Here is a 21,789-nt window from a genome sequence, read left to right as displayed (position 1 = left end):
CCAGCAGTTGTGTTGAGCAGCAGTGCCAACAGGGAGATGGCGGTGTCTGCAAACGTGACAGTCATTTGCCACCCAGGACCACTGTTGGATTCCAGGCCGTAGGTGAATTTTAACAATGTGCTATTGTGGGGTGTGGGTCAAGGTGGAGGGTGGAAAGATGTTTGCCACCCCCAGAGGGAGTGGGTGACTCTTATCAACTCCACACTTTCCCCTGATCCCGACTTCTTGATGTTGGATCCTCTTGAACTGAGGGGCATTCCATCCCCAGTGAGTCCATTCACTTCCTTCCGTGGGTTTGGTTATTGCACTCTCCACTTGGTAAACACCATCATCTCTGTCATTGCCCGTTCCTTACCCAATGCTCCGGGCTTTCTGTCATGAAATTAAATAGAGCGGAAGCGAGGAAGTGCAGAGACCCTGCCCACCACCTTCCTACCTGATGTATTCGCTCCATCATCCAACTCACCATGGAGGTGGACATTACAATCTGCTCTCATTTACCCAGAAGGAAGAAACAATAATAATTACCAGTGAACTGATCAATTGTATTGGAGCTGCATTGTGAAGTGTACGTGATGAGTTTGATCACAGGTTTTACTGTTTTTTCCTGCTGGGTCTGCTGCTGTCTTGCTGAAAGAATTCAAACTGAGTCAGTATCTTAATCCCCTCTTCCTGCCTTCCTTCCTACCTGGGCAAACTCCTGTACTGAAGCTCCATCCTAATGCAGAACCTGAGGCTGATTGCTAGGGGGTTATTGTTGCAACCTTTTGCCATGTTGCATTGGCATGTTATAGCTTTACCCTACAGAATTATTCTGTTTATTTAGAGTGATATTAATTCATGCACTTTAGAGTGAACTTCAATAGACTTGAATATCCGAACTAGCAAAGTCGGTTACCTAAGGTGTGCAAGTCTGTTTTACGTGGCTAATGAGCTCCATTCAATTTCTGATGCAGCTCTAAAAAGGATTTTGAATTGGTGTAAAGTCTTGAATGGATGTTACCAAATCTCAAATGTAGAAACAAATGAGCTCCATATTGTTTTTAGAGTCGAGTAGCTTTTATTTGTCATTTCTACCATGTACAACTGATACAGTAAAACCGAGACCGAGTTCCTCTCGGACTGAAAGTGCTACATGGACGGCACAAACTACACAGTCGTACACTGCATAAAGTGCATAAGAAGTGCAAGACACGTAAGTTACAGTGTAACAGAAGAAAGATAGATAATAGACATTCTTAGAGCAGCAATACAAAACAATTTCAGATGGGAAAGAACCGATTTTACTGTGTTAAGGAGACTGATGGCTTGGGGGAAGAAGCTGTTGCACAGTCTGGCCGAGTGAGACCGTATGCTCCAGTATCTTCTGCCGGATGGCAGGAGGGAGACGAGTTTGAGTGAGGGGTGTGTGGGGTCTTCCGCAATGCTCTTAGCTTTTCAGATGCAGCCTTTCGGGACCAATGTACAAAGTTTGCTGTAATGCACTTTGTTAAATTGACTTTCAGTGCAGGTTATGTTGGCCATTCTGAAGCAATCTGCTAAAGGTGATCTCTTCTGATTATTTTCTCTGACTCATATCTTACAGGCACCACAGTCCCCGCTTTGTTGAACAGCAGCTCCAATCAACTTTATTTGCATTTCTATTCTGACATCAGTGTGTCTGCAGCTGGGTTCCATCTGGAATACAAAAGTAAGCATTATCAGCAGACACTAACAGCTTAAACAAATCAAAAATACAATAGGCAAACACCAGATCCCCATAAGCATAATTTCTAAACCTGATGTCTCTTGAGTCTCTTGATGGATGTCATGGGCTCTTTACAGCATCACTTGGTGCCAGCATCTTTCAGTAGTTTGTCTTCTTGGTACTGGTGGCATCCCACATAACTTAGTGCTATCCTTTATTATTGGCTTGCTCCATGTTTTATTGTAGATAAAGAATCAGAAAGCAAAGCCTGGATCATAGGCAAAACAGTGGATTTCAAACATATTATTTGTTTTGAGGGTTTACCAGCTTGCTGCTATTTTTATCAAAGAGTTCCTGGATTTCCTTACTCTTAATCTTCCTTGTTATTAAATGATGCCAACCAGGTTTATGGTATTACTTTCCCTGTCCAAAAATGGAAATGGTTTACTCCTTTTCATTTCCCATTAAAACTTATGCAATTTAACCAGACAGCTTCTCGCAGTGACATTGATCGCGCACACAATATAAAATGAATGACACTGTGGCAGATTCCTCTCCTCATTCATGAACAATGTGGTCACCCTGGGTTTAAGTGACCTTTAAATAAACATTCAAGAATTACTGCTGAGTATTTTACATAAGCTGCATCTCTGAGCAAATGTATTCCTGGGGGGGCACTGCCATCCATATTTTGAGCAAAGCAGCTTTCAGAATCGAGCTCTCCTCATTAATCAAGCTGTGTGTGTTGAATAAATTCATGACTATTTTATTAAGTTCTAAAATTAATGAGAAAAGAATGGCTGTGGAAGTGTAGAAATTTTAGATGGCACGAGCTATTGAACAAGCAGATTGACAAGTGAGAAAAAAAACAGACTTAGATGTGATGACTATGCCTCAGTTTGTTTACAATTTCTGGTTTACAAATAAAAGTGAGTGAGGGTAGAGACTACAGATTTCAGCTCATCAAGTGAAATCTTATTCAGAATTTTTGTTCAAATTTGGAAGTCCAATTTTTGATTCTCAGATTAGTAAATTTGGATTAATTGAAAGATACAGTGAATTTTTATCAGTATATCCAATCTCTCAGTTGTACATGTGGTAATAGAAAAAAACATAAGTGATGGGCAGGCAATTTCAGGGGCGACTCCCTGTGTGCTCCCAGCAATGAAAGACCCCATACACCAAGCATAAATCAAGTACTTAAATGTGATCTGGCAAGTTTCTTATCAATTCAGTGAGGAGCCTCATTACTGAAGGCCCAACCAGACGATCAATCTCAGGGAGTTGGTGAGTGTCTATGGAGGCCCAGGATACAAAATCAAAATGTTTTAGCCAGAGTCCATGAAGAAAAATAATTTAGTAAAACTATATTCTCTCAATTTCCTGTTTTAATCATCATTGAAAACAAATGGTTAACAATGCTGGACTTTTGAGTTGGCTCCTATTAACACAGTTAAGGAACATTCTGCAAGTTAAAGTCAACTTGTCCACTAGCACCACTTTAAACTCTTTAAGATTCGATTCCCAACAGTATGGAAACAAGTCCCAAGAAGTCCACACCGACCCTCCGAAGACCAACCCATCCTGACCCATTCCCCTACATTTACCCCTGACTAATGCACCTAACACTATGGGCAATTTAGCATGGTCAATTCACCTGACCTTTAACTCACAACTATTGTAATGATAAGCTGTCTCAAGATATCCAGTTTCCTGAGAAAACCATGACACAAAGGAATTACAAATTATTATTGTTTGATCCCAAATTAGCCAATGAGATGGCCAGTCAGCATCTCTTCATCTCACAATAGTCATTTTGATGAAGGTGATTAAAGTCCTTCTTCCTCTCATGGCTTAGCAAAACCCATCCTCCTGCAGGATTGGGTCCTGAGCTTGTTGATTTGTTTAAACATATAATTTTAACTTCTGACTCTGGTAACTATCTTTAACTCATAAGATGAGTAATTCCTCTGTCTCCCCAGTGCCACTGTCTTTCCTGTTTCAAAAAACTACCATCACTTTTGAAAAAAGCCAGAAGATTGCAGGTGCTGGAAGTCTGAAACAAACACGTGTTTTGACTCCAGTATGACTCTGTATAGCTCTGAAGAGGAGTCGTAATGGACTTGAAACATTAACTCTCTCTCCACAGATGCTGCCAAACCTGCTCATTTTCTCCAGCATTCTCTGTGTTTGTACCACATTTTGAATGTTTTTTTTTGCATAAACTCTGCCTTGGATTTCTTCTTGAAGGATTTTGCTTCTAAAATTGAAATGAGAAAAGAAAGGGTTTAGGGATCAATCCACAGCCCACTTCACCAAGGGTCAGGCTAAAAAGGGATTAAAAAAAATCCAACAGCATCTTGCTGTGATAGACTTAAGACCAGAAAATCATAATTTAATTTCAATTCAACTCCTTGTCCAAAGACCAGCTTCTAAAGGTTTATTTTTTTCCCTTCAATTAAATACTAATTTGTTCTCAATTATCAATATTATTCAGGGGTAGGGATGATAACTGAATTTCAACTTGCAAAACCAGCAAACCTTGCTGAGATTTATTGGGGGGTGTCTGACAAATGGTAGAATGCAGCTCACAAAAGTAACTCAATCCCTTTTGTGCTTCTTTAAATAATTAGCTAATAATTAGCACCCTGTAGCTCTCGTCTTTTATTTGACAGCAAGACTAAAATGGGCTTGGTAAAATCCGACTAACAACCCTGAATTAAAGGATCTGTAGTTTTAAAAGTTAGTAACTGTATGTAGGGCAGATTTTGTTTCTGCTGTTATTAAGTTTCATGATTAAAGTAGCATTTCTACCCTCTACCAGGATTAGTGAATGGGAAAGAGTGTGATTTTTTTTTAAAAAAAGGACATGAAATAGTAGGTTGATCTTAGCCACCCATTGGATGGTTGGCAAAGTGACTGGGCAAAGGGCTTGGTGTGAGACGGTGAAAATGGCACCATGCCTAGCACCAGGTGGTGACCATCCTTATTAATGTGTATGCTACCTTGAAAATCTGGGAACAGATGCAGGATAGTATGATACACTTTAAAGAGTTTGTCACTGTACGACTAACTGACAAAATACCATGTGTTGGATAGATAGCCAAAAGCTGTGTGCTACATTGTGTTGTTTGTCCATCTGTTCCACATTTACAGCTTACTGTTGCCAATTTTCTCATATACTTACAGCTCTCTCATAGCATCATATGCATAACCACACCACAGTAAGGCACACACTCAAATGTAAGGTACAATCAAAAGTCTTGTGGCCCTTGCATTTACCAAGAGCATCACACCACATCCACTGTAACACAATCTAGCTGCAATATGCTGGCTGAATCCAAAGTTAGGGAACAGGTTGGTCACATGCGTATCATTATTATATAGTATGTCAACTTCAGGTACTTGAAAGTAATTTTTGCTTAAATGGCATGATGTCACGCTGATGGAATAATCTCAACCCCTGCCACTAGATTTTGTTGCAGAATAAGTACAAAACTACTCTGGGGGGGGTTTCTGGTCTCTCATGGTATAGAGTCATCAACTTTCTAAATCCATTTCTTACAGTTATCACCAATGCAGCATTCAAAGTAGTAAGGACAGGCCTTTCTTTGGGATTTTCAATTACGTCCTTCCATTGAAGGAGTGTGGGCCATCTCTGAAGGCACAAGAAAATATGTGACTTTGCCTCACATGTTGGGCAGAATTTAATCCCTCCCTTAATTCAGGTATGGGCACACTGGAGAGGTTTAATCAATTAGGAAGATTTTGGATGGGGACCCCTACCATCTCCCTGTTTCTGAGCCAGTTAAAAGTGAATCAAAAAGGGTCAGCCCTTACACCCTCCCTGTATCTGTCACCTCCTCCAGTCCTTACATCCCTCCCTGCACTGTCACCTCCCCCAGTCCTTAAACCTCTCCCAGCTTCTGTCACCTCCCCCAGCCCTTACACCTCTCCCTGCCTCCATCACCACCTCCAACCCTTACACCCCTCCATGTATCTGTCACCTCCTCCAGCCCTTACACACCTCCCTGTCTCTGTAACCTCCTCCAACCTTAACATCCCTCCCTGTCTCTGTCACTTCCTCCAGCCTTTAAACCCCTCCCTATCTCTGTAACCTCCTCCAGCCACAACACACCTTTCCATCACTGTTATCTCCTCCAGCCCCTAATATTTTGTACCAAGTTACCTTTGTACCTGAGATGTTGCTGGAATTAGTGACATTGTACACTTTTCACTGTACTCGTGTACTTCTATACTCGAGTACACATGACAATAAAATCTAATTCTACTTCTAATAAGAAGTTGAATATTTTAGTGACTCAAACCTTGAGTGGGACACGTCATGAAGGTTGGATAGTTCTTAACTCCATTCCATTCCATTTAACTTTGTCTGTGAATATGGAACATCAATCAAAAGTAACCTGAAATCTCTTTCTTCCCACACTTCCTAATAAACGTACCTGTCAGAAGGACACAGCTGTGCTTGGTATCTGTATGGTACTTGCATGCCATCTACTGCATCCAAATTCTTGATGCCCCAACAGTTGTTTTGTGCTCTGTAGAATTAAAGGAGAAACAACCTGAAAATCAGCAGGTGAAAAGCAAATTATTTTTCTTTCAATTCCTATCTTTTTTTTGAGTAAATGCATATTTGTTTCAAAAAAATTTAAAACCTGATCTTTGATTAAGTATTTATAATAGCTTGAGTTCTAAAATCATGAATAGTTGATTCACTACTCAATCACATAATACTGATAAACTTTTCTGTTGCTGTGACTGGACCATTGAGACTTTGTTCATTGTCCTGCCGTACTCTCTCCTTTACTGACACTGTAAATGTTTTACTGAATCGAATTTCACTTTATCTTTTATACACAGAGGAGCAATGTGAATAAAATTCTCTGCCAAGTATCTGCAACATATGTTGTCATGCAGAGAGAGAGAGAGAGACAGCTGGCAGCATTTCACATGGGAAACAGCATTACATTGCCTTCATCCAGTACATTGTGGCTACTAATCCCACAATGGCAATGAGAACTCCATTTTTTCATTTGTGCAATATTACACTTATCAACGCCATACATACAGTTTCCTCCAAAATCACAAATACTTCCGAAGTCTTTGCATCTCAACATTAATGTTAGTTTGATACTTAATTTCCCAATAGTTATTATGTGAGAAGAGAGTTGAAGAAAATTAATAGGAAGTGGTTGAAAAGAATTTAGCAGAAATTCTGATGTAGAACACATGATAATCAAGCAAAGTATTTGTGCAATGCCTGTAGTCATGTCAAAACTGCCATGTTCATTGTACCATTTAACCCTCACTGTTCAATCGACTTTCCTTTTTATTATATCACACAATCGCAATTCTTGGTATCTTCCATTTATCCATGAACGAAGATAATAAAACCGATTGTTCAAGCCTCTTCCCACTGAATGAAACATGCCAGAGTTGATGGTCATGAATATAATAGTAAATGTTGAAGTAAGAGTGCTTTATGTAGATGGTATTGTCACCAGATTATAATGTAGGGACCCAGGTGAATGCTCTGGTGGCTGAGGTACAAATCATTCCATGTAAACTGGTGCAATTAAAATTTGCTGAATAAAATCTGGAATTGAACACTAATGATCAGTAAAGGTGATGGTTCATAAAATCTGGAATTGAACACTAGTGATCGGTAATGGTGATGGTTATGCTATCATTGGTTGTTGTAAAAATCAGTGTTCTTTAGAGAAATAAATTTGCTGTCCTTACCTCCAGATCCACAGCAATGTGGCTGACTTTTAATTGTCCTTTGAAATTCCCGAGGAAACCATTTGGTTCAGTTAGGGATGAACAACGAATGCTCGCCATACCAGGGACAGTTGAGGTTAAAATGAGGAATCATTTCATGATACTGGTTATGCTGCCATAATATGCTGGAACCTAGATTGACCAATATGACATGGAATTACTGCATCAAACAGGGACTAAAACTGTGGTAGCTGTGCGAACATTTCATAAATAGTTGGCATTTTTGGAACAGACATCTCCTTCAATAATTGTTCTCTTGTTCTTTTTTGCAGCTGTAGGATTGACCAGTTGCCCAGAACCATTGGTCCCTGCTAATAGTGTGAAGACTGGTGAGAGATATCTAATTAATGATGTTGTGTCCTTTCGATGTGAACCAGGTTATCAATTGCAGGTAATTACTCAATGTGATAATGCAGAGAGGATTATGGGGCAGACATTAATACCTAATGCAGTTAACAAGATGCTAAATACCCAGGCATTCAAGGTGACAAGGCAAACCAATTGATTGTATTTAAATATAAATGGACAGTCAGCCAGCAAGATGCTTGGATATATGAAGTCCAATTGGTTGAAATAAAAAACTTAACAAGCAAGTGTACGGCTGCATGTTGCCTACAAAGTATTTAACTTGTCTATGAAATTATTAACAGAGGATGGTTGAATCAAAATGAAGAATTTTGGGTGTGATCCCCATCCCTGTTTTCTGAATACCTCATAAAACTTTATTACCGATGGACAAAGGAGGTCGCCATGTGGATCTGGGTTACTTCTTTACCAAGTGGAAAATAATGTACAGTCGGTTCTGGTATATCACGGTAGTTCTGTTCTTGTTTGATTTCACGTTATAAGAAAATTGTGTAGTTGGTGCACCTTTTAAACTAATGGGGCCAGAATCACTTTATAGCCAATACAGGTAAAGAAAGTTTGCATTCTACAAATAACGTCTAAATTCTTTCATCATGTTGAGCCAATTTGCATTGAAGAAACATGTGTTTTCGCAAAACCGACTGTATTGCCTTTGCCATTTTGCAACCATACAGAAGCAATTAAAACCTGAAGATTTAGAAAATACAAAAGGTGTCAGACATATTAATTTTCATGGATAAAATTTATCAAGAAGATGATTTGCTAACTGCTTATGAGAACTGGTCAGATTTTGACAAATTTGGAAACATGGAAGAGAAATAATGGAATTCAATAGATTGTAATGAAAACAGATATTGCTGGAAAAGCTCAGCAGATCTGGTAGCATCTGTCGAGAGAAATCAGAGTTACGTTTTGAATCGAGTGACCCTTTCTGATTTACAGCATCTGCAGTTCTTTCAGTTTTTTATTCAATAGATTGTACACAAGACTATGAAGCTGTCATTTGAAAATTCCCAATTTGTGCTGGCGTTTAAGTTATTGCACAGTGACAAAATATTAAATATGGCCAAACTATTAGTTTTGATGGGCATTAAATTTGCAGATCAACAGACTGCTGGAAGAAATGTCAAAAACACTTTTAAAGATAACTCCTTGGAAATATTCCTTTCCAACAGTATTTGTAGGCAAAAGAATGATGAGTGATGGGGCAGAAAATGGAAGTTTCAGTATGAACAGACTGATGAAGTCATACAGATACAGTTCAGAAGCACCAGTTCAAAATTAGAACTGGAACTAAAATAAATGAAGATAGAATTAATTTTAATAATTTTCAGAAGCATGACCCCCAAAAATGCCCAGGGTGTAGTCAATTGATGTTTCAGGTGCAACCATCACTCCTTAAAATATTCAAAATCATATTGTAGAGCTTTAGAAACTAAACGTGAAACAGAAGATAGACATATGGATCAAAGAGAGGGCATTGAATCAGTCACAAGAAGTTTCAGCTGAGTGATGAATGTATTGGTTGCAGAGTTTTTCAGTTGTGTAGCATTTGACATTAGATGCACATTTCCAGTGTATGAGTTACACTGGCTAAAGTGCTACCTGTTACTCTCTCAGTATTTATGTTCAAAATGAAGTGAAGGAATTTGAGAGTTACGCTGGCTTCAGATTTGGGAATGACAGCACAGTCCAATTGTCTAAAAAAAAGTAGTCATTCTTTGTAAAAGACTAAAATAAGTCAAATAATTAATTATGTTAACACATCTTATGCTCACATCCAAATCATTTATATAAATGATGAAAAGTAGTGGACCTAGCACCGATCCTTGTGGCACTCCACTGGTCACAGGCCTCCCATCTGAAAAACAACCCTCCACCACCACCCTCTGTCTTCTACCTTTGAGCCAGTTCTGTATCCAAATGGTTAGCTCTCCCCGTATTCCATGAGATCTAACCTTGCTAACCAGTGTCCCATGGGGAACCTTGTCGAATGCCTCACATCTACCACTCTGCCCTCATCAATCTTCTTTATTACTTCTTCAAAAAAACTCAATCGAGTTTGTGAGACATGATTTCCCAAGCATACAGCTAATCGATCCTTGTCTTTCCAAATACATGTACATCCTGTCCCTCAGGATTCCTTCCAATAACTTGCCCACCACCGACATCAGGCTCACTGGTCTAAAGTTCCCTGGCTTGTCCTTACCACCTTTCTTAAACAGTGGCACCATGTTAGCCAACCTCCAGTCTTCTGGCACCTAACCTGTGACTATCGATGATACAAATATCACAGTAAGAGGCCCAGCAATCACTTCCCTACCTTCCCACAGAGTTCTAGGGGACACCTGATCACATCCTGGGGATTTATCCACTTTTATGCATTTCAAGACATCCAGCACTGCCTCCTCTGTAATATTCACATTTTTCAAGGTGTCACCATCTATTTCCCTACATTCTATATCTTCCATGTCCTTTTCCACAGTAAATACTGAGGCACAATATTTGTTTAGTATCTCCCCCATTTACAAGGATGTTGCCAGGGTTAGAGGATTGGACCTATAGGGAAACTGGGGCTGTTTTCCCTGAAGCGTCAGAGGCTGAGGGGTGACCTTATAGACGTTTATAAAATCATGAGGGAAATGGATAGGATAAATAGATAAAGTCTTTTCCCTGGGGTGGGGGAGTCCAGAACTAGAGGACATAGGTTTAGGATGAAAGGGGAAAGATATAGAAGAGACCTAAGGGGCAACTTTTTCACACAAAGGGTGGTGCGTGTATGGAATGAGCTGCCAGAGGAAGTGGTGGAGGCTGGTACAATTGCACCATTTAAAAGGCATCTGGATGGTATATGAATAGGGAGGGTTTGGAGGGATATGGGCCGGGTGCTGGCAGATGGGACTAGATTGGGTTGGGATATCTGGTCAGCATGGACGAGTTAGACCAAAGGGTCTGTTTCTGTGCTGTAAATCTCTATGACTCTATATATAGTATCCAGTGAACCATTGGTCTTAAATAAGTCACTGATGAAAAAAAACACAGATGCAATTGAAAACAATTACATTGTTCTATTTAGAAGTTCTGTGAACTTACAGTTTGCCAATTGGTACATTGGTACATTACTTTAAAATGCTAAACCATTTTGTGAAGAATGAAACACTGAGAGATGGAGTGTAATTAGCTTATAAAAGAGATCAGAGACAGATGTAAAACTTGCAGTAAATACCAAAGGACACTATCACATCCTTAAGCAAGTCTGTTATCAGAAAGAGATTTCAATGAGGTAATGACTATGCATTTAAAGATGTGGATTCAAGAAAAATAAATTTAATTTTGTATACTTGTCAAACAGATTTTTCCAGTCAACAGTAATGCAGAGCAAAGATGAGGAAACATTAGGTACGATAATGTAACAGTAAATGGGAATCAGACTTGGAGCAATAGCAAAGTTACTTGCTGACTACCTGATGAAGGGGCAGTGCTCTGAAAGCTAGTGCTTCCAAATAAACCTGTTGGACTATAACCTGGTATTGTATGATTTTTAACTTTGTGTACGCTAGTCCAACACCGACTCTTCCAAATCAATTATAAACAGAAGAGGGAAGGTCATTGGGAAAAATAAAAACTGGCTGATTGCACAGGATCAGGGGCAGGAGGTTCAGTCCATGGATTGGTGACGTGAAGTCAAAAGATAGAAGGCAGGAAAATGAGCTGTGAGCTCAAATAATGGGTCTTGGAGTGAATGCACCAAGAAAAAGTCTCAAACTGTGGAAAAGAATATTTTTAATAGAAGGGGCGGTTAAATTGTAACTGTCCAGAAAGATCTCGAAGGTTCCAATGAGGTTAAGAAAAATAGTACAGATAAAGAATACCACCAGGACCAGAAGCCAAAGCAATTGTGAAGTCTTGAAGGCTATGGACAAATTAGAAGACAAATTAATAAAATGAGACAAACAGCAAGAATTGCAAAACTGAAGAGAATTTTGGAGTGTACACAAAGGTTTCAAATCAGGGACAGCTGGGCCTAACATAGAGCATAGAAAAGGCACTTCCGAATTTAACATAGAATTGAAGAAAAACTGGGAGACCAAGATGTCATCAGAATCATGCACAGCAGGAAAAGCACTTTTGAAGACTTTCTTGACTTTGTGAGTGTGAAAAACATGGGGATGTAAATCAGTTAATAGTAAAACTGCTCCTAAGCAAAGATATTTTTCATCCTCAAAAAGAGGCAGCAAGAGCAGTGAGGTCATGATGGGGTTAAAGAAATATGTTTCTAGCCTAAATTATGCCCCTTGAGTTTGGTTTTGCTTAGTAAGCTCTGTCATCTTAAAATCGGGTTATGTCCAGGCAAAAGCAGACCCTGCCATGTTTTACTGGTACTGTTGGGAGAAACCTTCAGTCATTTTATGTAGATAGTTTTTTTTTTAGTGGGATAGCAATAGAGAATTTAAAAGTATTGCCATGAATTGGCTTAAGGCAGAATTTGAAATTGGAAATCAGTCTTCTGGAGCTTTTAATTATATAGGATTAGATAATTGACAACATTGGGAGAAACTTTACCTAAATAATGTTCATAGGATCCCAACAAATTGGACTTGATCTTCTCAAAAGGAGAGCTGTACAGCTAAGGAAGAAGCAGAGCAGTTGAAAAATTTAATTGGGCAATTAAACTGATCAAGCACATAGCTAGACCAAATGCATGCTAAGATATAGTAGAATTAAGCATCATGTTGAAATACACTACTGTTGGAGAAGTGCTGAAGGCAAATAAGACATTGAAGAAGTTAAGCTTAAAGCATTCACACTTAGATTTCAGCTGAGGGTGTCCTCGAAGTGAAATCAGACTGTTTCAGTGATGCCTCACATGATAATTGTTATAATGTTCTATAAATGCAGCAGAATTTATTATATTTTTTTGTCAGAAGATCATGACAAATGTCTTTGAACCTGGGATTTGAAAAATAGACTAAAAAGAGTAATTAAAAGCATCTTAGTTGTAGAACTAATTGTTCTGGCGAAGCAACAAATATAGCTATGTGTTTATTTAGTATTTTGAAAAAGTTACAACATAAGGGTCGATTGGGGAAAAATATGCCTTTAGTATGCAATATTGGTAATTAGTCACCAGCAACAATGTTCATTTGCTGGAAGGTGTCACAGAGAATATTTTAAAGGATTGATCTTGTTAGTGTAAAACATATATTGGAAATAAAGCAAGTTTCACAAACAAAAGGGTTGATGCAAGTAATCAGAAATTAGTTTGTTTTGCAAAAGGAAATACTTGCTTTGAAAGAAATTGTTGGATGTCCTTGAACCAAAATCTGATTGAAAATTTTCAACATGGTTGGAATATGAAATTAAAGCTTACATCATGCCACATGCATTATAAAATCATTTTGTACATTTTATTATGAATTGTTTTCTTGTTAGAAAAGGAGAGAAATTTGTTAGGATCTAAGTTTGATAATTGAATGCTAAATACTTAGGAGTTTAAGGAAGCATGGAAAACAAACGTGAAATAATTAATTGTATTTAAGTGTATGTCTGGAATTTGTCTAAAAGCATTTAACCTCCAGTATGTAATACAGAGTGAACCCTTGCATATTTCACATGAATTGTAGTTAACAAAGATCAATTGTTCTGTTTATTCTTATAGGGGCACTCACATATTTCCTGTATGCCTGGAACAGTCCGCCGATGGAACTATCCACCACCACTGTGCATTGGTATGTATCCACTAATAGTTACACAATGGTTTCAATGATGTACGTAGTATGCATGATTGAATTTATTATTTGCACCTTGCCTCTGGTTTTAAAGGAAGATAAAGTGAGGACTGCAGGTGCTGGGGATCAGAGTCAAAAAGAGTGGTGCTGGAAAAGCACAGCTGATCAGGCAGCATCTGAGGAGCAGATGCTCAAAACGTCAATGCTCATGCTCCTCAAATGCTGCCTTACCAGTTGTGCTTTTCCAGCACCACATTTTTTGACTCTAGTTTTAAAATCTAGTTACACAAGGAGTGTCATATATCACTAGAAATTTGAATCCTAACTTAATTAGTAGCACTCTTGCCTTCAAGTCAGTTGGTTGTGGGTTCAAGTACTTTCATCAAACTGGCATTTCAGTATTGCAGTCTGAAAGGTTATGTGCTTTTTAGGTGAAAAATGATTTTCAGGACATTTCATATAAATAATCCCATAGCATTGCCTAAGAAAGACCAACACTTAATGTTTAATGCTTCTCCCTTTGTTTTACCCGATCAGTTAGCTCATTCTTGGTTCTGTGGGCCTTTCTTGTTATTGAATTGGTGGCAATACTTGAACAAAAGTGTAACCATCCTTCTGCCTCCTCCTCCAGCACCCCCGCTCCCCCCCCCACCCCACCCCCCAGCCAAGTTTGAATGGGTACAATGCAGTCAATGGCTCTGCGCAGTACAATCTTATTTGTTCAATCTTATTTGATTTCTGAATAAAAACAGAGCATCTAATTGAGGCATCAGGATGGGTATATGAACAGGAAGGGTTTGGGGGGAATATGGGTCGGGTGCTGGCAGGGGACATTAGATTGGGTTGGGATATCTGATCGGCATGGACATCTCTATGACTCTTTTAACATTGAGTCTTCTGATTTTGTTGTTTCTTGTTTCCTTTACATTGTACTTTTTGTTTGGTTGTGATTATTATTGTATATCAGAAGGGTGGTATAAAGTCATGATTCTCATTTGGAATACAAGTGCAGATATGAATTGCCTTCTGCGCTGTAGCAGTTCTGTGATCATGGCTGCACATTTAATTCCAATCTCTCCAGCAAATACTTTGCTCACAATATTGGGGTGATTTAGTGCTGAAGAAGGACAATTCTTTGAATCATTGAATCCTTATAGTGTGGAAGCAGGCCATTTACCATCAACCCTCTGAAGTGCATCCCACCCTGACTCACCTCCACTACCCTATCCCTGTAACCCTGCATTTCCCATGGTTAATCCACCTAGCCTGCACATCCCTGGACATTACTGTTAATTTAGCATGGCCAGTCCACTTAACCTGCACTTCTTTGGACTCTGGGGGGAAATCGGATTACCTGGAGGAAACCCACGCAGACACGGGGCGAATGTGCAAATTCCACATAGATGGTTGGCCGAGGATGGAATTGAACAGGTGCTCAAAGTTTGTGAGAAGATTTGTAGCACGGGTGCTCGTTGTTGTAGTTCTGTTCGCCGAGCTGGGAATTTGTGTTGCAGACGTTTCGTACCCTGTCTAGGTGACATCCTCAGTGCTTGGGAGCCTCCATAGTGTGGCCACTTCACTGGAAATAGCTAAAACTTTGAAATAACAATTTCTATAATGCTGTGAGCAACCTCAAAACCACAACATGTGTACGTGCCAACCCCAGTCTCGCACCCCCTCCCCTCCCAAACCCCATAATTTGTCCCCTACTGAAAATAGCCAGAATCACAAATGGGAGTGGCACTATGGATCTTTGCTCTGCGTGGTGATTGGTTTTCCGTCTTAATTGGTTATGCAAAATCCAACTGGAGCTCTCTGATTCTCAATTGAGATTGATGAGGGAAGGGTGCAGATGTCATTTTCATATACTTTAGTAAGGTGTTTGATAAGGTTCCCCATGCTAAGGTGATGAAGAAGGTGAAGTCACATGGGATCCAGAGTATGCTAGCTAGATGGATAGAGAACTGGTTAGGCAACAGGAGACAGAGAGGAGTAGTGGAAGGGAGCTTCTCAAAATGGAGACCTGTGACCAATGCATCAGTGCATCAGTGTTTACTGTGAAGAAGGACATGGAAGATATAGAATGTAGGGAAATAGATAGTAACATCTTGAAAAATGCCCATATTACAGAAAAGGAAGTGCTGGATGTCTTAAAATGCATAAAGTTGGATAAATTCCCAGGAGCTGATCAGATATAGCCTAGAACTCTATAGGAAGCTAGGGAGTGATTGCTGGGCCCCTTGCTGAGATAATTGTGTCATCAATAGTGACAAGTGAGGTGCCTTAAGACTAGAAATTGGCTAACATAGTATCACTATCTCAGAAGGGTGGTAAGGACTGGTCAGGGAACTATAGACCTGTGAACTTGACATTGGTGGTGGACAAATTGTCGGAGGGAATCCTGAGGGACAAGATTTACATGTATTTGGAAAGGCAAGGACTAATTAGGGATAGTCAACATGGCTTTGTGAGTGTGAAATCATGTCTCACAAACTTGATTGAGTTTTTGAAGAAGTAACAAAGAGGATTGATAAGGGCAGAGTGATAGACGTGATCTATATGGACTTCAGTAAGGCGTTCGACAATGATCCCCATAGGAGTTTGGTTAGCAAGGTTAGAACTCACAGAATACAGGGAGAGTTAGCCATTAGGATACAGAACTGGTTCAAAGGGAGAAGACAGAGGGTGATAGTGGAGGGTTGTTTGTCAGACTGCAGGCCTGTGACCAGTGGAGTGCCACAAGGATCGGTGCTGTGTCCAGTACTTTTCGTCATTTATATAAATGATCTGGATATGAACATAGGAGGTATCGTTAGTAAACTTGCAGATGACACCAAAATTAGAGGTGTAGTGGACAGCGAAGAGGGTTACCTCAGATTATAACAGGATCTTGATCAAATGGGCCAATGGGCTGAGGAGTGACAGATGGAACTTAATTTAGATAAATGCGAGGTGTTGTATTTTGGTAAAACAAATTTTAGCAAGATCTATACACTTTATGGTAAGGTCCGAGGGAATGTTGCTGAACAAAGAGATCTTGGAGTGCAGGTTCATAACTTCTTGAAAGTAGAGTCGCAGGTAGATTGGATAGTGAAGAAGGCGTTTGGTGTGCTTTCCTTTATTGGTCAGAGCATTAAGTATAGAAGTTGGGAGGTCATGTTGTGAATATACAGGACGTTGTTTAGACTACTTTTAGAATGTTGCGTGCAATTCTGACCTCCTTCCTATTGGAAGGATGTTGTGAAACTTGAAAGGGTTCAGAAAAGATTTACAAGGATGTTGCCAGGGTTGGAGGATTTGAGCGATAGGGAGAGGTTGAATAGGCTGGGGCTGTTTTCTCTGGAGTGTTGGAGGCTGAGTGGTGACTTATAGAGGTTTTAAAATCATGAAGGACATGGATAGGGTAAATAGACAAGGTCTTTTCTCTGGGGTGGGAGTGTCCAGAACGAGAGGACAAGATATAAAAGAGACCTAAAGGGCAACTTTTTCACGCAAGGGATGGTGCTTGTATGGAATGAGCTGCCAGAGGGAAGTGGTGGAGGCTGGTACAATTGCAATATTTAAAAGGCATCTGGATGAGCGCATGAATAGGAAGGGTTTAGAGGGATATAGGCCAGGTGCTGGCAAGTGAGACTAGATTAGGTTGGGATATTTGGTTGACATGGACAAGTTGGACCGAAGAATCTGTTTCCGTTCTGTACATCTCTATGATCTATTATCTAATTATATCCTTTCCTTTGTAAGGCACCAAAACTACATACTGTACTCCAAGGCAGTCTCGCCAAAGTTGCTTTGTCACAGAAGCACGAGATCTTTACTCCTATAATCAAATTCTTTTGCAATAAAAGCCCAAGTACTATTTGTCTTCCAGATTGCTTGCTGAACCTATGTGCTAGCTTTTAGTGAATTCTGAACAAGGAAACCCAGACCCCTTTCACAAGCAACAATTTACAATCTCTTATTTAAGAAATACTATGCATGTGTATTCCGCCCACTAAAGTGGATTATCTCACATTTATCCATATAATATACCACCTACATTGTTCTTCCTCACTCATACAGCTTGTGTTATCTCCCATGGTGAGGCCTTTTTGCGTCATCCTCACAAGACACATTCCACATACTTTTGTGTCATTCACAAACTTTGAAATATTACATTTGGCCCCCACATTCAATTCATTGTACAGATAACAAACAGCTGGGATTCAAGCAGTAGTCCTGGTGACACCCCACTGGTCTCTTAACAGAAAATGAAGTATTTGTTCCAAGTCTGTTTTCTTTCTGTAAATCTACCCTACTTTCTTAAATAGTGGAGCTACACATGCAAGGTTTTCATCTGCAGGCACTTTTTCAGGATCTGTAGAATGTTGAAGGATAACCACCAATGCATCAGCTATCTCTATAGTCAACTTTTCCAACACTCTGCAATATAGGTAATTTACTCATGGGACAGCTTTCACTGTCATCAATTTATCTAATGTTGCATTTTTAATAAGACTATTTTCCTTCAGTTCTGCGTTCTGACTAGTTGCTTGGTTCCCTATTATTTTTGGGAGATTTTGTGTATCTTCCTCAATGAAAACAGGCAGAAAATAATTGTTTAACTTTTTTGTCTCTTCTCTGGTTTCCTTGTAAATTTTCCTGTGCTTGTAATGGACCTACATTTATCCTTGCTAACCTTTTCCTCTATGAATATCGATGAAGCTTTAACAGTTTGTTTTCTGTTTCTTGCTGGTTTGCATTTACTTTATCAGTTTCTTGGTCCTTCTAAATTGCCTCCAATCCTCAGGTTTGCTATTTATTTTGGCAACTTCATAAGTCTCCCCCTTTGCTCCAATGCAAATTTTAACTCCCTTTGTTAACCCCAATTGATTTATTTTTCCTTTTGAGTATTTGTTAATTTATTAATTCTTTAAATATTAACCATTGCATGACCACATTTAATGTATTGCTCCAATCCATGGCAACCAACTTATCCCTGTACCTTCATCAGTTCCTTTGCCCATTCACCTAAGCTTCAACACCTACCACCTCCCCCTCCACCAATTCAACTTCTTGTTCATAGATATCACTAGGAGCCCTGATTCTGTACATAAATGAACTGCCTTTAAAGCAAATACAGCAGCCAAAGTGAAAAGCTAGCTTCCCCTCAGGGCTAAACAGTGTTGCTGCTGGTGCAAATAAAACAACTAACAGTTCTTACAAGTTATAGTGATGCATTTATTTATATATGCTGAAGCTAAAGGCAAGATTTACCTCCCTCATTTTAATATACATAAATAGTAATGGTTTCTGCCAGCGATTATTTGTTGGGTTTTACAAAGCAATGTATTCTCTGGTCGCCTCCCCTTTCCCAGCTAAAATGACAGAGAGCCCAACAGGGGAAACACATACTTCCCTGCCTGCCATTTAGCAAAGGCAAGCAGCATTGAGTCAGACTTTGGCCAGGTATACAGGACTCTCACTAGGTGCCCTGCTGACATCCTGTGGCAAGGACATGGGTAGGAAGATGTTTGAAAGACCAGTGGTGGAAATGCTAACCTAAGGGAGGTTAAGACCTTCAGGTTCCTTCCGGTGGGCATAGGGAAGGATGTCCCACTCTGCCTGATACTAATCTCACAGGGAGACCAGCCAGACTGGTTGCTTGGCATGGGTTTGTCGTACCAGTTAAATCACAGCAGTGGCAAGTTGTGGTCCTTAAGTGACGGTTACCAGCCTTCAGAGAATCACAGAATTGTTATGGCACTGATGGAGGCCCATTATGCCTGCTGTAGTAGCATTTCCTCATGTCAACCTCGTGCCTTTATCCACATCCTTCTACGCCATTTCAATCTGAATGCCTCAATTGAACGTGTCCCCATCATATTTCCAGGCACTGCATTCCATACCCAAACTATTCACTGTGTGAAAAATGAAATTATCAGAGTCTGTTTCCACTTCAGGGATTGGGCTGTGGTCAGTTTTGCAGGTCAAGTTTAATCAATCTGGGATTACAAGTGCACCATTTAGGGTGCTATTGAGACATCAGTCTCAAGTTTTTCCTGCATTGAGGCAAAAAGAGGTAATGAATATGATTGAAGTGGATGCAAAAGCAGTTAGTGGAGACACTGGAGAGATGATGAGGTATTCCCAGTGAGTGAGCAGGAAGTGCAGAGGACAGGGAATGTTTGTGGATTGAGTGGATGAGGTAGAACATAGAACATAGAACATAGAACGATACAGCACAGAACAGGCCCTTCAGCCCACGATGTTGTGCCGAACATTTGTCCTAGCTTAAGCACCTATCCAATTGCCGCTTAAAGGTCACCAATGATTCTGACTCTGCCACTCGCACAGGCAGTGCATTCCATGCCCCCACCACTCTCTGGATAAAGAACCTACCCCTGACATCCCCTCTATACCTTCCACCCTTCACCTTAAATTTATGTCCCCTTGTAACACTCTGTTGTACCTGGGGAAAAAGTCTCTGACTGTCTACTCTATCTATTCCCCTGATCATCTTATAAACCTCTATTAAGTCACCCCTCATCCTTCGCCATTCCAACGAGAAAAGGCCTAGCACTCTCAACCTATCCTCGTACGACCTATACTCCATTCCAGGCAACATCCTGGTAAATCTCCTCTGCACCCTCTCCAAAGCTTCCACATCTTTCCTTAAGTGAGGTGACCAGAACTCCACACAGTACTCCAAATGTGGCCTTACCAAGGTCCTGTACAGCTGCAACATCACCTCACGACTCTTGAATTCAATCCCTCTGCTAATGAGCGCTAATACACCATAGGCCTTCTTACAAGCTCTATCCACCTGAGTGGCAACTTTCAAAGAGCTATGAACATAGACCCCAAGATCCCTCTGCTCCTCCACCTTACTAAGAACCCTACCGTTAACCCTGTATTCCGCATTCTTATTTGTCCTTCCAAAATGGACAACCTCACAGTTGACAGGGTTGAACTCCATCTGCAACTCCTCAGCCCAGCTCTGCATCATATCTAAGTCCCTTTGCAGCCAACAACAGCCCTCCTCACTATCCACAACTCCACCAATCTTCGTATCGTCTGCAAATTTACTGACCCACCCTTCGACTCCCTCTTCCAAGTCATTAATAAACATTACAAACAGCAGAGGACCCAGAACTGATCCCTGCGAAACTCCACTTGTAACTGGGCTCCAGGCTGAATATTTACCATCTACCACCACTCTCTGACTTCGACCGGTTAGCCAGTTCTCTATCCAACTGGCCAAATTTCCCACTATCCCATACATCCTGACTTTCCACATAAGCCTACCATGGGGAACCTTATCAAATGCCTTACTAAAATCCATGTACACTACATCCACTGCTCTACCCTCATCCACATGCTTGGTCACCTCCTCAAAGAATTCAATAAGACTTGTAAGGCAAGACCTACCCCTCACAAATCCGTGCTGGCTGTCCCTAATCGAGCAGTGTCTTTCCAGATACTCATAAATCCTATCCCTCAGTACACTTTCCATTTGCCTAACACCGAAGTAAGACTAACTGGCCTGTAATTCCCGGGGTTATCCCTATTCCCTTTTTTTGAACAGGGGCACAACATTTGCCACTCTCCAATCCCCTGCTACCATCCCTGTTGACAGTGAAGATGAAAAGATCATTACCAACAGCTCTGCAACTTCCTCTCTTGCTTCCCACATAATCCTAGGATATATCCTGTCAGGCCCGGGGGACTTGTCTATCCTCACGTTTTTCAAAATGCCCAACACATCTTCCTTCCTAACAAGTATCTCCTCTAGCTTACCAGTCCGTTTCGTACTCTCCTCTTCAACAATACGGTCCCTCTCATTTGTAAATACTGAAGAAAAGAACTCATTCAAGACCTCTCCTATCTCTTCCCACTCAATACACAGTCTCCCACTACTGTCCTTGATCGGACCTACCCTCGTTCTCGTCATTCTCATGTTTCTCACATACGCATAAAAGGCCTTGGGGTTATCCTTGATCCTACCCGCCAAAGATTTTTCATGCCCTCTCTTAGCTCTCCTAATCCCTTTCTTCAGCTCCCTCCTGGCTATCCTGTATCCCTCCAACGCTCTGCCTGAACCTTGTTTCCTCAGCCTTATGTAAGCCTCCTTCTTCCTCTTTACTAGATATTCAAGCTCCCTCGTCAACCAAGGTTCCCTCACACGACCATCTCTTTCCTGCCTGACAGGTACATAGATATCAA

General features: G+C 40.4%; 1 protein-coding gene across 1 annotated transcript in view; it reads left to right on the top strand.

The window, feature by feature from the left end:
• Positions 1-21,789, top strand: part of LOC122563724 (CUB and sushi domain-containing protein 2) — a 616,258-nt gene that overhangs the window by 394,299 nt on the left and 200,170 nt on the right. The window contains exons 32-34 of the mRNA XM_087976898.1: positions 1,586-1,690; positions 7,762-7,880; positions 13,515-13,584. Of these exons, the coding sequence (XP_087833024.1) occupies positions 1,586-1,690; positions 7,762-7,880; positions 13,515-13,584 (294 nt within the window). The remainder of the gene's footprint in view (positions 1-1,585; positions 1,691-7,761; positions 7,881-13,514; positions 13,585-21,789) is intronic.

The sequence above is a fragment of the Chiloscyllium plagiosum genome, unplaced genomic scaffold (genome assembly GCF_037043375.1).
Source record: "Chiloscyllium plagiosum isolate Xiang-an unplaced genomic scaffold, Cpla_swu_hap1 HiC_scaffold_30, whole genome shotgun sequence".
Lineage (NCBI taxonomy): Eukaryota > Metazoa > Chordata > Chondrichthyes > Orectolobiformes > Hemiscylliidae > Chiloscyllium > Chiloscyllium plagiosum.
The sequence above is the reverse complement of the archived record's forward strand: the minus strand, read 5'-3'. Positions and strand labels throughout refer to the sequence as shown.